Source organism: Podarcis bocagei (assembly GCF_964188305.1).
Source record: "Podarcis bocagei genome assembly, chromosome: 16".
NCBI lineage: Eukaryota > Metazoa > Chordata > Lepidosauria > Squamata > Lacertidae > Podarcis > Podarcis bocagei.
Genome location: NC_138142.1, coordinates 24,849,794 through 24,864,590, shown reverse-complemented (window position 1 = coordinate 24,864,590; position 14,797 = coordinate 24,849,794). Strand labels below are relative to the sequence as shown.

The following is a 14,797-nucleotide window of genomic DNA, read 5'->3' as shown; positions in this document are numbered from 1 at the left end:
AAAAGTGAGGGGTGTGGCTTGGGGAGATAGGTATGGCCTAGGGACTGCTGCTCCCCACTGCAGCAAGACCATCTAGATCATGAGGTAAAAGAGAAACTGAATTGAATATGCCCCAGAGGAGGTGTGGCAAGCTGGAGCTGGGTCTGTGTGTGTCCACCTATGTCCACATATTATTCTTAGTGGCTCCAGTGGATTCCACAACAAGCAGCAGGCCTGGTCCATCATCAAACGCAAGAGATCTCTTTAGAGGTTGTTCAAAACCAGGATCCTCACTCCCGCCCCAGCTTGGAATGAAACGCAGACAAGACCTGGTTCTGCGAGGCCATTTTATTCCCTGGATTCATGCCACGGTTGCAATGGGCTCCGTTGCAAAAATGCCCCATTAAAAATAAACAAAACAATATATTAACTTAGCCGTCCAAAGTTTGTACCCAGTTATATAATGTGGGATGGGAGAGAAGCAGAGATCTGCCCCAACCCTTGTATTTCAAGGCCTTAAAATTAAAACAAAAAACCCAGAACAATCATATATAATTAAATATTTTAAAGAGGCCGCTTTTTAGGTAACGCAGCCGAGGCACTAATAATTAATCCAGCAAACGCAACTCTGCCTAGAAAAATCTAGCAAGTAAGCTTCTTCGTGCACAGCAAGTTCCTATCCAGCTACGCCATTTTGGGATGTTTCCAAAGGACTGGGGGTGGGGTGGAGGCTGGGACAGAGCTCAGCCTCTAGAGCAGCGTTTCCCAAACCTGGGTCTGCAGCTGTTCTTGGACTACAAGTCCCATCATCCCTGACCACTGGTCCTGCTAGCTGGGGATGGTGGAAGCTGTAGTCTGAAAACAGCTGAAGACCCAGGTTTCGGAAACCCTGCTCTAGAGAGACACAGGAAGCTGCCTTATATTCAGAGTCAGACCCTTGGTCCCTCTCTAAGCTCAGTACTGTCTACACTGACTGGCACCTGTTCCCCGTGGTCTCAGGAAGGGGCTGTTGCCTACCTGGGGATGCGCTGCTAGGGACTGATCTGACCTCCTGCATTCAAGGGATGTGGGTCTTCATCTCCTAAAGAGAGAAAGAGAGCAGGTTTGGAGTGGCAGCCGGGGGGACTAAGCGAGGGAGGTGGCCGAGGGGAATCCTGCTACCCCAGCCCAAGAAGTCTCTTTCAGCTGGAAAATACAGTGCCAAGTTGAGGTGTGACGCATTCCCCAGAAACAAACAGTGAGGTAGCCACAGACATGGCCTCAGTTATGCCTCAAGCACCGTGTACATGGAACAGAGCTGCGGCTTTTCTTTGAAATGGAAGGGGCTTCCTTGTCTCCTCTTGAAGAGACTTCCCTTCTGGCACAGCTGCAGGGTCAGATCAAGCGCTGCTGGGCAGCAACGCTGGGAGGTTTCTTCTAGGTTGGGGTGGGGAAACTTGGAGACCCCCCCAACGCTGCTCCCAGAGGCCACAGGACTAGTGGCCAGGGATGACAGCGGCTGGAGGGCTCCCCCATCCCTTCTCCAGGAACCTGGTTGGCCACAATGGGAAGCCAGATGCTTAAATCCGAATGACTGCAGCGGCTCATCTGTCCCATAAGCCCCTTTTTCTGAGTGAGAAGAGGATGGCCTTTGGACTGGAGGCAGGCACTCCAGCCCATTGTTTTCTCCTGCTCCGGAGGATAGGACCTGAACCAATGGCTTCAAGTTACAAGAAAGGAGATTATGACTAAATGCCAGGAAGGACTTCTTGACAGTTAAGAGCTGTTCGGCAGCAGAACGGACTCCCTCGGGAGGTGGTGGACTCTCCTTCCTTGGAGGTTTTTAAGCAGAGGTTGGAGGGTCATGGATGCTTTAGCTGAGATTCCTGCATTGCAGGGGGTTGGACTGAATGACCCTCATGGTTCCCTCTTTACGATTCTGTGGTTCTATGCCCTGGAGCAGAGGTGCATTTAGGGGACAACGACCAGTTCACCCGCAACAGGTGCCAAGCAGAGGGGATGCTGCAACAAGGACTTAGAATGGAAGGCAAGAGGCAGATTTCGGCGTTGCATGGGGCGCCGCTGAAATTTGAAAGCCCGAAGTCCGCCACTGCCTAGAGGACTAAAAGAATTGCACTCTGTTCGTGAACTGGCCACACACACAAACCTCTTTTTCTCTCTCTGGAAAGATTGCTCTGTGACATCTTGGCGGTGACTGAATGCTAAACCCCCCAAAGGTTAATTGTGAAGCGTAACGTGGTAGTGATCCTCAGGGGTCATTTGATTATGACGGAGCCAGCTGTAAACTGCCCGATGCGAACGGCCCTTCTCTCAGCCCTCCTCTCACTCCTGCCTGCGACCGACCCCCTCCATCGCCCCCCTGAATGTCTTTTGTGAAAGATGCAGGAGTCAGGTTTGGCAGCCGACACACAAGGGGGGGAAAGGCAGGTGTGGAGCAGAGGCAGAGGCTTCAGATGGTGATGTGGAAGGAGTCCTGGAGCCACTGATCCCGGGAGTTCTGGGGCTGGAGCAGGCGGAGCCGCTGTCCCAGCGGGTTCTCCTTGTGCCCGTCAGGGCTCATCTGATCCACCTCAAAGTCCTCGTCCTCATCCGAGAAGCCGTTTTCAGCAGCCAGGCTGCCTTCCGAGTGCAGCGAGGAAGACATGTCCTGGAAGAGGCCCTTGTATTCCTGAATGGACTCGTACAGGGACCAGAGCTGGCAGAGCAGAGACATGTCCAGTTGCCGGAGCCCCACCTGAAACAAAGAAAGAGCAGAGAGGCTCAGCTGGAGAATGGGCAACACCTCCCCGTAGTCCCAGCCGTTCAACGTTTGCTACTTATTCCACACCATAGAAAGAGGCAGTGCCCACGTCTCACTGCCCCTGGCAAGATGGGTCCCACAAGCTGGCTATGCCTACCTCTGCTGGATCAGGCCAAAACTGTTAGAATTCCTGCTCCATGATTGCAGTCATGGGATTTTTGTATATCACATGACGGTATATGTTTTGACTCCACAGAGTGGGAAGTAACAGAGACAGGATGTTTGTGTTACTGTGTTCCGTGAAGTGGGACTTTTGTCCTCTGTCTTTTTCTCTTTGCTGTCTGATGCTAGAGAGAGAGGGAGCCATGTTGCAGTGCTCCGTGTGTGTTTATATGTAAATAAAGTAGATTAGCCAAAATGCTGAGTTGCTGAGGTCTGTTACGCCAGTTGCGCAAACTCTGCAGATCCCTAAGTGTGCTGGTGTTGGTTGGCATCAGTCGCTGTGATGTTCGGGCAGAAGAAAGCTTTTGAAGCTCCTGAACGATTCATCAGGAGGGAGAGAACATGCCAGTCGGGCAAGTGTCTCTGCCAGGGTCCTACTTTAGTGAAGGGTGGACTCCTGTGCTCCATCTAGTCCTGTTCTCCCAGTGGCCAACTAAGTGCCTCTGGGACACTGTTGTTAGGAAAAAAACTGCTCCCTTTCGCTTATGGGGTATCTAAGAGCCCGTATAGAGTCCTTACGTAGGTTCTTTATCGCTAGGAAAAATAACAGAGGCCAACCAGAGAATATTGAGAAGCAAAGCAGCTAGTAAGCATGATCTTTATTAAACAGGGTCCCCCCACTCCCCCACGCAGGGATGGAGGAGAGGAACCCAGAACATGTGTGCAAGCTCTTATATAGACTTTTGAAATTGTCTACCCTGTAGTGTGGCATCTGAATATAGACTGCATTTTTAATCAAGGCATATATTGGCTTATATCTTGATCAGGTTCCTAAATTAAATGGGCTTAGATTTTCAAAAGTTTCATGCCAGGCAGGCCAGCTGTTTTTAGAGAACCTTGACAGTGTTTTCCTCCTAGACGGCAAGACGCCATCAGAGCTGTCCTGATATATGGCTGTCAGACATTTGTTTGGAAACCTTCAAATGAAGGATATCTTTCAATGTTGATGTGAAACTCAAGATCCTTGACATATGTTTAAGATAAAAATTTAAGATTAACCATTTGTTTTAGAAGGCAATAGGGCAGGGAGGGCAAGAGGTGAGCTGGTAATTAAGATTCCTTGTTGAGACACATGTAAGATATATTACTACTTATTTGTCATTTATAGATGTAACAATATATAGCTCTTTGTGTTCCATATAAGGACAGGAGGATATGAGTGTATCTTAAAATTGGTTATAGCAATCAGCCAATAGGAAATTCAAGCAGGCTGATTGAACAGAGGCAGCCACAGGAGGAGCAAAGGGGGGTGGATTAAGGAAATATAAGGGCTGGCCATAATGGCAGGAGGCAGGCCAGAGCTTGGTAACCATATACCACTGTGCCTCTTATTTATTTGTCTGACAAATAAATAATTATTTTAATTTCTCTGTTGCTGCGTTGAATATTTCATTCCAGCTAAGCGTTAACCACAAGCAGGGTGCTACATTTTATGGTGCCTGCGACTCGGATCAGTGGTCTGCTGGAACGCAGCTCCTTCGCCTCACTGGGCGGGGTACAAGAGAGAAGACAACTGATTGCCTACCCAAGCGCGCACTGGGAAAAATTTTTCCAGGGGAACGCAGCAGTCTCGTCTGTCTGATACCCTGCCCACCGACGGCGACGGACCGGGGGGGAACAGAGAAATAAACAGGGAACCAGCTAAGGGTAAGTGCACTAAGGGGTTTTGGCCCTCCAATTAATTGGGAGGAAGAGAAGTCCTGATCAAACTTCTGCGTCTCAGTAAAGGGGAACTGAGTACGCTAGGTGGCTGGGTACATCAGATGGTGATCTGGTGTAGGGAAAAGGGAAGATTGGGAGGTAGAGTATGGTTGAAGTATCTGGCGCATTGCATGTGTGAGAAAGTACAATGTGTAGCTGACCTAAGTGTGGAGTGAGTACTACTTCGTTTCCCAGTAAGGTGTGTGTGTGAGTGACTGAGTGGATACTTCACAGGGCCATACAATGGGAGTTGGGGGTTCAAAGGGGGGAAATACACCTTTTTAATGTATGTTAAATAATTTTAAGAAAGCCTTCTCAGGGGCATATGGAGTCAAAATGACGCCAGAGCGCCTGAAAACGTTATGTGAATTAGAGTGGCCGAAGCAAAATACTGAATGGCCATCTCGAGGAACCTTTGATATAAATTTAGTAAGCAAACTTTGGTCTAACATCGCCAAAGAGACTGGAGGGTGCCCAGAACAATTTTCACATATAGATTCTTGGCTGAGCACATTAAATAAAAATCCTCCATGGATAAGGGAATGCAAAGTCCAACGATGCAAATTATTGGCTGTAAAAGCCAAAGCTAGGAAAGGAATCTTGCCAAATAAATCCAAACACTCCACCAGTTGTAACCCCAAGGCAAGAAAGTGGAATGAATAATGGGGGTGGAGTCACAGAACTTGATTCCTTGATAGATTATGATAAATATCTTCAGGAGGCATTGGAGTTCTATAATGAAGCCCAAGCAGAAGTGGTTATTCCACCTGTGAGTCCCAGTAGAACTCCATCTACAGTCTCCTTTAGTGGAACAACTAATTGCCCACCCCAAACCCCTGTACATCCAAGTCCTAGAGAATTATTACAGAAGTTACAGGGAGACCTTAATCGGTCAGCAAGCAATACAGCCAGGCGTATAAAGCTGCTAAAAGAACGCCTTGGGACAAATACCATCCCCTATGATTTGAGGCCCCTAGAGCAAAGCGAAGAGAAAGATCACGTAGTAGCCCCTCTCAGAAGAGTATTTGATGCACTTGAGGAGCCTGTGCTGGTTAATGGGCAACCAGACCACGGCCACCTCGAACTTCGACCCTGTAATATATTCCATTCACGACTACAGGTCTGATGAATTGGAAAACACCCCATATTTCGCAGAAAAACCTCAGGCTATGATGGACTTGGTGACTTCAATAGTAAATACTCATAGTCCTACTTGGACAGATTGTCGCCAGCTCCTGAATACTCTCTTCACCACTGAGGAAAGGAGAGACATAATTGAAAAGGCACAGATATATTTGCGTGAGCAGGCCAGAGTGGGAAATATTTATAATATTGATCGTCATCTCCAGGAAAACTTTCCCTTGGAAGATCCTAATTGGGATCCAAACAATGCAATTCACCTGGCCAGGCTTACCACCTACCGCCAGACGCTTGTGCAAGGTATCTGCAGGGCATGCCAGAAGCCCACTAATATGTCTAAAGTCTCAGGAGGGTAGACGTGTTACCCATAACACTGTTTCGTGTTCGGTGCACACCCACAAAAAAAAAAGACTTAAGTTGTCACCTTTTGAGCTCCTGTATGGGAGGCCGCCCTCCTTTGTTCAGGATAGTCCAACTGACCTCAAACAAATAAGAGACCATGTGACACAGGGACAAGTGCAATCTCTCTCCCGTGTTTTTGTCTCTCTCCCGTGTTTGTTTGTTTGTTTTTTATCTTAACAGGTGGGCCCTCGAGCGCACGCAGTGCAGCATTGCCGTGCCGATTCATCAGCTTCAGGCTGGCATAGCATATGGGTGAAAGAGTGGAAACGTGATCCACTTGCACCTAAGTGGCGTGGACCTTACACCGTCTTGCTCTCTACTCCAACAGCGGTGAAGGTAGCTGAGGTGACCCCCCTGGATTCATCACTCCCGTTTGAAGAAGTCCGAAGGCAGTTGGACGTGCAAAGGTGACCCCTCTAATCCTCTTAAACTGACTCTCTCCAAAAACCCCTGTATCTAGCCCTACGGGGAACGGGCTAGGTCACGGGCAACATTAGACGACCGGCCTGCTGCAGCCACCACCTGGAAGCTGGCTGACCTGCGCACGCCTGAAGCTTGAGGAGCGTCTGAACCAGAGACTGTGAGCGGGAAGATTCTCTTATACAATTGATTGACTGCCCCCTTGTGGAACAATTATCAGGGATATTACACATTGGGGATCCTTGGGATATATGTTTTGGTCTTGGTGGTTCCCCGTTTCTGTCACTGGGGGAATTATATTGGGACTAATATTTATATGCTATCACAATAAGGTAATCTTTTGTGGAAGGAATGCATATGCTAGACATCAACATGATTTTATTATTAATCCTGATCCCTTGGGAAGAGGAAGGGTCCTTGAATCTGACCAAATTTGCTAAATATGGATTCCGCTATGACCACAATATGTGGGTAGGTTTAGCTGAAATGGTAAGCCAATGTTGCAAATAGGACTAATTGCCTTGTTTGCTCTCTTGGGCCAGATGATTCAGAGGGAGGTATGCCCTTATTACCGATACCATTAAATGCCATTGGTATGGTAAGCGAAATGCCACATCAAACAGAAGTACAGAATTTCCCCGGATGGAACTCAACTAAACATTACGAGTTATACCTGTACAAGGGGAATTCTGTGTACATAAATCATCAGATGCAGCTGATTCTACCATGATAGGCTCTTCTCATTGCCACTATACTTGGGATTATATTAAGAATAGTCATACCTGGGCAAACGGTACTACCTATCGAACTCGGAATACCTTGCCCTGTGCACCTCCTTTTTATTCATGCATGGAAAGTGGTATGGAACATAACTGTGACAGAGAAAGGCAATCTAACATACTGCACTGTGAACTCTCTACCTCTTTTGCTATTTCGCCTTCTGTACTCCACATACCAAAACCCTCAGACCCGATGGTTGTGGTGGATATGTGGAGAATGGGCATACAAGAAACTCCCTTCCAAATGGAGTGGGACTTGTTTCCTGGGATGGGTATTACCACCAATGTGGATTATGCCCACTAGTTCAGCTAAGCGAACACGAAGAAACGCTGATATTTCTCATATAGCAGGAGGAAGTACCCAAAGTTGGAGCGGTACTGATGATTGGCCACCAGAGCGCATTATAGCCTATTATGATCCTGCCTCCTGGAATCCTGGTGAGCTCATACAAGGGGCACGGGATCCTATTTATAATCTAAACAGAATAATTCGATTGCAAGCAGTAGTGGAACTTGTAACCAATGTAACGGCCCAGAGTTTGAGACTTATTGCACAACAGTTGGATGAAAGTAGAGCCGCATTTTGCAGCTGAAAATGGGAATGGATTATGTACTTGCCAAGCAGGGAGGCCTATGTGGAGTCATGAACTTGACAGGGAATGCCTGTTGCTTTAACATTTCTGATAATGGTGAGGCAATCCGTGTGTTGGCCACAAAGATGGAGAATATAGCACATGTCCCAGTACAAACATGGGAAGGATGGGATATGGGATGGTTACCTAATGTCACAGGACTCAAAGGGATACTATTGTCTTGCTTGTTTTTCTTGACAGTAGTGGTAATGGTTTTATGTATGATGCCATGTATCATTTCATGTTTTAGAAGTACAATTAGCAAGATGATTTCGAATGAAACTCTACCTCATATCATGGCCCTATACAGAGCTTTAACTCAGGAATATAATGCAGATCAAGCTATCAAGGACACTTGGTACCAAGGTCCTTGAGCTTGAAAGGGGGGAATGTGGCATCTGAATATAGACTGCATTTTTAATCAAGGCATATATTGGCTTATATCTTGATCAGGTTCCTAAATTAAATGGGCTTAGATTTTCAAAAGTTTCATGCCAGGCAGGCCAGCTGTTTTTAGAGAACCTTGACAGTGTTTTCCTCCTAGACGGCAAGACGCCATCAGAGCTGTCCTGATATATGGCTGTCAGACATTTGTTTGGAAACCTTCAAATGAAGGATATCTTTCAATGTTGATGTGAAACTCAAGATCCTTGACATATGTTTAAGATAAAAATTTAAGATTAACCATTTGTTTTAGAAGGCAATAGGGCAGGGAGGGCAAGAGGTGAGCTGGTAATTAAGATTCCTTGTTGAGACACATGTAAGATATATTACTACTTATTTGTCATTTATAGATGTAACAATATATAGCTCTTTGTGTTCCATATAAGGACAGGAGGATATGAGTGTATCTTAAAATTGGTTATAGCAATCAGCCAATAGGAAATTCAAGCAGGCTGATTGAACAGAGGCAGCCACAGGAGGAGCAAAGGGGGGTGGATTAAGGAAATATAAGGGCTGGCCATAATGGCAGGAGGCAGGCCAGAGCTTGGTAACCATATACCACTGTGCCTCTTATTTATTTGTCTGACAAATAAATTATTATTTTAATTTCTCTGTTGCTGCGTTGAATATTTCATTCCAGCTAAGCGTTAACCACAAGCAGGGTGCTACAGTAGCTCAAGACCACCCCCAAAACATCATACATACATCACAGAAAGAGGTGATCCCCAGCAGAAATTTGAGTGTGTTGCTTCTCTCCTGTCTGCCAGGATACCTGATAATGCCTTATCTGATTGCCTTTTCTGGATAGCCTGGCCATTCCTTTGAGATGGTAAATACCGTTCCTGAATCTCTTATGCATATTGATAGTTTGCCCAGCTTAACAGACACTTGCCAGACTGTATTTGCAGGGAGGTGTGAGCCCCTACAGTCCAAAGACAAATGGAAAGCTTTCCCCATTTCCTTCCTCCTTGCAGAGAAATATTTGAGGTCAATTTGGGAGAGTCAAAATGGCTTCAGGATTGCTCTCCTGTACTATTTCAGACACGTGGTTTATATACTTACGTGCTTGCCTTGTGCATTTACTTTATATATATATAAGACCTTAGAATTCCCATAACAGTATGTAATAAAGTGATATGGTGGGGAAAGACAGTGCGACCAAAGCTCTGTGGCAGAGCTCATAATTTGGCACCTCCAGGTACATCTGGGAAAGAGTCCTGCCCCAAACCTTGGGACCCTACCCAGACCCTGAGAGCATCCTCGAAGGCCCTTCTCTGTGTGCCCCCAATGTGAGCGGTCCAGACCAGGGTGGCAAGATGAGAAAAGGTCTTTTCTGCAGTGGTTCCCTGCAGAGGATTTTTGACTCCGTGGGTCTTTGGCCTGATGCAGCTGCTGCTGCAAGGGTCTCCACATGCTCTTGTTTTGTTTAATCACAGGGGAGAACAAAATGCCCTCAAAGTCACAAGGGCCGATTTGACATCAAGGGCCAGGAAGCTCAGACTTCTTTATCAGGCTGGCTCATGTACAAAGAAAAAGAGAGTAAGCTATAATTAAAAAAAAGGTGCCAGAAGACAATTGCTGCAAACTGAAAATGGGTTTCTAGTATGGGTTTCCCTGCAGATGGAGTGGCTGCTGTGTGTTTCTGCTGCTCCCTGCTGGAAGAGGAATGCACAACACATGCTTTGAAGCCATGCCAAGTCACACTTCTCCTTGACTCCCATTCGTTACATTTAACGGTTACAGGCAACCAACCCAATTTACGTGGGGGCTGCGTTTAAGTGAAGCCGTGCATATTTGAAACACCACTGGAAAAGCCTGCAAAGAACCTCTCAACCTTTGGAAAACCTTGAAAAACCTTTTTAAAAAAACCAGACTCCCTCCAAACTTCCTTGCTCAAGCTCCAACTCTCCACAGGCCTCAAAGGCTCCTGGGATTACACTTGCAAAGGCTTGTGGGATTGCTAGGTACTGTTTCCATTCCTTTTTTGCCCTTTCCAGGCTCTTCTAGGGACATTTTTGCAATTTTTATATTAACTTCTGGGTTCAGCGCAATGCCCACGTGCACAATTGCTCATCCGTGGGGAGTTGCCTGTGCTATTAAGTGGACTGCAGTTCCAAGGGTGGTTTGCCGTCTTTGTTGGGTTTGTTTTCACAACCACCTAATGGGGGGGAAAGGCCACTGTTTAGTCTCTTCACACACAGGAAAAGCTGAAGTTGCACCCAACCGTACAACATAAAAAGAGCCCTGATGTCTCAGACCACCAGCCTGTCTGGCCCAGCCTCCTTTCATCACAGTGGCCACCCGGATGCCCCAATGGAAAGTCTGCAAGCAGCACCCGAGGGCAAAAGGAGCCTGCCCCACTTGCAGTTCCTGACAACTGGCAGCCAGAGGCATACTGCCTCCAGCAGCAGACCAGTGTTAGAAATTAGTCAGGCGCCAGGCGCGTTTTGCAACGGTCCAATTGTTACCATGTGGAGATTTGTGGATGCCAGGGGAAAGCAAAATGTCACTTAAGAGAAGGATCTGAAATATTTTCCTTGAAGCTTGGATCCGTTTTATTCTGGATAGTTTTATTTAATGTTTTAATGTGTTGTAAACCGCTTCGAGATTTCTTCTTTAAAATATAAAGCAGTATAGAAATGATGATGATGATGATGATAATGATATATCATTGGGGGGAAAGGCACCTAGACATTCCGTTGTGGCAACCGTAACCTAGGTGCCATTTAGCAATTAGCTTATATATCTGAGTTTCTAACACTGCAGAGGACATAGCCTTATCCTGCACAAATCCCACTTTCCCAGACTTCATAGATGGAAGCTCTAGGCAGAGATGGGAGTACCTGATGCTTTCCAATGCCCAGGAGCCCCTTCAGCCAGCATGACCAATGGTCAGGAATGATGGGAGTTGTAGGCCACAGGGTCCTCACGCCCGCTCTAGCCACTGTACCATACTCTCTCTTGAATTACCATCCTTTCAGTTTTGATTCACTTACTTTTAAAACTGTCGGTCATTACAAAATGGGTCTCAAGGCAAAACACTAACAACAGCTGTAGGAAATAACCTTATGTTTTACTCTAGCCTATTTAGAATTCATTAACACGGAATGCCGTTGGACACTACTGAGTACTGCATTAATGTAGACTTTGGCTTATATCAAATTATCTTCACAGCCTGACATTTGATTGAGTGCACATAGCTACTTCTAATTTCCTAGGCACTGACTGCAAACAAAGACGTCTTGTAAGTAGCAAGTTTGTCCTGATCTGATGGCAGATAACAAACACTCTAAAGATGAATAAATCCAGGGTGACTGTTTCAAGGAGGCAAAATACTCCGATCCTAGTTGTATTTTACAGGTGATTATGTACTATGCGGGACACGGGTGGCGCTGTGGGTTAAACCACAGAGCCTAGGACTTGCCGATCAGAAGGTCAGCGGTTCAAATCCCCGCGATGGGGTGAGCTCCCATTGCTCGGTCCCTGTTCCTGCCGGTTAACCTAGCAGTTCAAAAGCACGTCAAAGTGCAAGTAGATAAATAGGTACCGCTCCGGCAGGAAGGTAAACAGCGTTTCCGTGTGCTGCTCTGGTTCGCCAGAAGTGGCTTAGTCATGCTGGCCACATGACCTAGAAGCTGTACACCGGCTCCCTCGGCCAATAAAGCGAGATGAGCGCCGCAACCCCAGAGTCGGCCACGACTGGACCTAATGGTGAGGGGTCCCTTTACCCTTTTATGTACTAAGTAAAATAGCACCATGCAGAGCCCAGTCGATGTATGCAGGTTGATCCAAAAGCATTTTAGCATATTTACCATCCGGCTAAACTGATAATTCGGGGTGGGGGGGAATGATTATACTTTTCTCCAGGAAGAAATCCAGTGTGGCATGCAAAAAGGTTTTTAAAGACAAACAGACCATTGGCATACAGAAAATACTTAGGTCTCTGCAATAAAGTCCAAATGGTTATCAATAAAAAAGTAAGGGTGGTGTCGTAGTTAGAGAGTAGGAACAGGGGAAAGTAAAGTTAAAATCATAGAATTGCAGAATTGGAGGCCTTGTGCAACTTCCAGGAGGCTGATGCAGGAAACTTCCAGGAGGCTGATGCAGCACCCCAAATCTATGCCTGTCCATGTCAAGCTGACTGGGTGACCTTGGGCCAGCCACTCTCTCTCAACCTACCCTACAGGGTTGTTGTGAGAATAAAAGGGAGCAGAAATCTTAGTGTTTATTTTTGTACATCGCTTTGAGTCACTTTTGTGAAAAAGAATATGCGTAACTGCGCACTCATCCTTGCCCTTCAGGTTCTAAATGGAGAACAAAATTAAGCTGTGCCCTGCCTTGCAACCAGCTAGAAACCTTATTCAGTGTCTTTCTGGATTCCTGCAGACACAGTCATATCCTTGCAGTCAATGAGGAATAAAAAACCTGCAGAATTTTGTAGCCCAATGCCACTATCTATGCAGGCGGCTTGAAAGGATCTGAGAAATGCACATTCTGGTGGAACCCAAAAGTTGAGTAGACCAAGACAATTTGTTGCCCAAGGCAGAATAGTAAATTACCCCCTCCAGTGACAAGGGACACAGCACCCAAGGCTGGCCCAGCTATGTTGGCACCTGAGCTCGAAAATCCCACAGGTGCATCTCCCTGCTGGCACATACACAAAAGTAATACTACATCAGATAACATAACAACTTCCTCCTCTTTCATGCCATCCCAAATCGTCCTGCTCCTTTTGCCCCGTACCAGGTCCGCCTGAGGGTCCCGACTTACCATCTCCTTGCGCAGCACCGCCAGGGCCGAGTCGAGGTTGGCGGGTTTGCTCCGGAGCAGCAGCTTCTCCGAGGCGGCCTGGGACTTGCTCAGGTCGTCCTGGATGCGCGTCTTCTTGCTGTAAACTTTCTCGATCTCGCGCCACGAGCCTCCGCTGGAGTTGAGGATCCCGCTGAGTCCCTTGGGTAGCGGGGGGAGACCCTCGATGGCGCACACGTTCCCCGCCAGGCTGTCCTGGGAGGACTGCAGGCAAGTCATGGCGAAGGAGAGGAATATGTTTGGGGGGTGGGGGAGGAGAGGAGAGAGAGAAAGCGGAGGGGGAGAGTCGAAATCAGCCCCCACCCGCGCCCGGGGATGGAGAGAAGAGGCCGGAGGCCGAGAGGGAGCGCCCACCGGACGGCAGAGCTAGCCAGCCCCCAGCCATATACGGAGGTGAACAGAGATGGCGGGTGGGGGCGACGCTTCAAAAAGGAGAGGTTCGGGGGCCCAGGCCTACCGGTCTCCACGCCGATTTGGCTGCAGAGAAAAAGGCACTCTGGCTATGCTCAGAGGCCCCCTCGAGACTGCTGGCTTAGGGACCTATGCAGGCTGGGAAACAGGCCCGCGCTGTCCTGCTCTCCCTCGGGCCGGCTAGCTTACCGAGGTCGGCTCGGAGGCGACCCAGCTGGCTCCCCGCATCCCGCGGCCCTGCCCCGGCCGCTCCCGACACCAGACGGCAGTGCCCTCCCGGCCGACCCGCTTGGCGCAGGAGAAGCGCCCCGGCCGCGAAGAGAGCAGCTCCGCCCGGCGCCCGTCTCCGCCTTTGTTCACGCTCTGCCCGTGGCGGCGGCGGCGGCCACACCCGCAGCGCCCCTGCCTGCCTCCCCGCTCGCTTGCCGTGGCGGCGCGGCGCGCACAAGGACGCCGCTTAAAGGGGCGGCCGCCGCAGCGGTAGGCGAAAGGACGCGGGCCTCCTTCGCCGCTTGAGCCCGTTTTCAGGGCCGGGAGGAGCTCTCGGACGTGGAGCACGTGCAGAAGTCGACGCCCTTCCCACTGGCGGGGAGAGCGCAGGTGCCGCGTCTCCAGGTTGGCAAAGGGGCTTGTTGAGCGCGGCAAGGGACTGCAGGCGTGCCTGCGCTGACGCAGGGCTGCGTTTGCTTGGAATGAAGGTCAGCGGAGACCGTGGTTTCTTTAGGTTATATACCTAGGGTGGCAGCTTGAATAAAATATGGGGGGGGGGGGGAGGTAAGCCCCGCCCCGCATAATCGATCACAAGACGCGGCACACGCACACCATTTGAAATGGGGGGAAGGGACCTCTGCCCCTAGGAGTTGGTTCCTATGATATTTCAGACCCTCCAAATCCCAGATTTACAGGAATTGTCCCAGTTTCTGATTGGATCCCGGAATGTCCTGCTTTTCCTTAAGACGTCCCTATTTTCATCGGAGAAATGTTGGAGGGTATGGAGTTATGCGACTCCGGAACCAAGGGAATAAGTAATTATACAACCTTTAGAAGACAAGCTATATTAGGGAAGTCTGACCTGGTATAAGCAGCTTCTTAGATTCCTAAGAAGTCACTGAGGATGC

At 48.3% G+C, this 14,797-nt stretch overlaps 1 protein-coding gene across 1 annotated transcript; it reads right to left on the bottom strand.

The window, feature by feature from the left end:
- Positions 1-312: 312 nt before the first annotated feature.
- On the bottom strand, positions 313-14,370 carry FAM89B (family with sequence similarity 89 member B). The gene is made up of 2 exons (XM_081174388.1): positions 13,230-14,370; positions 313-2,713 (listed from the first exon to the last, which is right to left on the bottom strand). The coding sequence occupies exons 1-2, from the start codon at positions 13,485-13,487 to the stop codon at positions 2,429-2,431; spliced, it is 543 nt and encodes a 180-aa protein (XP_081030514.1). The 5' UTR covers positions 13,488-14,370; the 3' UTR covers positions 313-2,428.
- Between the last annotated feature and the right edge of the window lie 427 nt (positions 14,371-14,797).

Coding starts and splice junctions, on each gene's coding strand:
- FAM89B (XM_081174388.1), bottom strand. CDS start 13,487: ATGACTTGCCTGCAGTCCTCCCAGGACAGCCTGGCGGGGAACGTGTGC. Junction 2,714..13,229: donor CGGTGCTGCGCAAGGAGATG/GTAAGTCGGGAC, acceptor TCTTTGTTTCAG/GTGGGGCTCCGGCAACTGGA.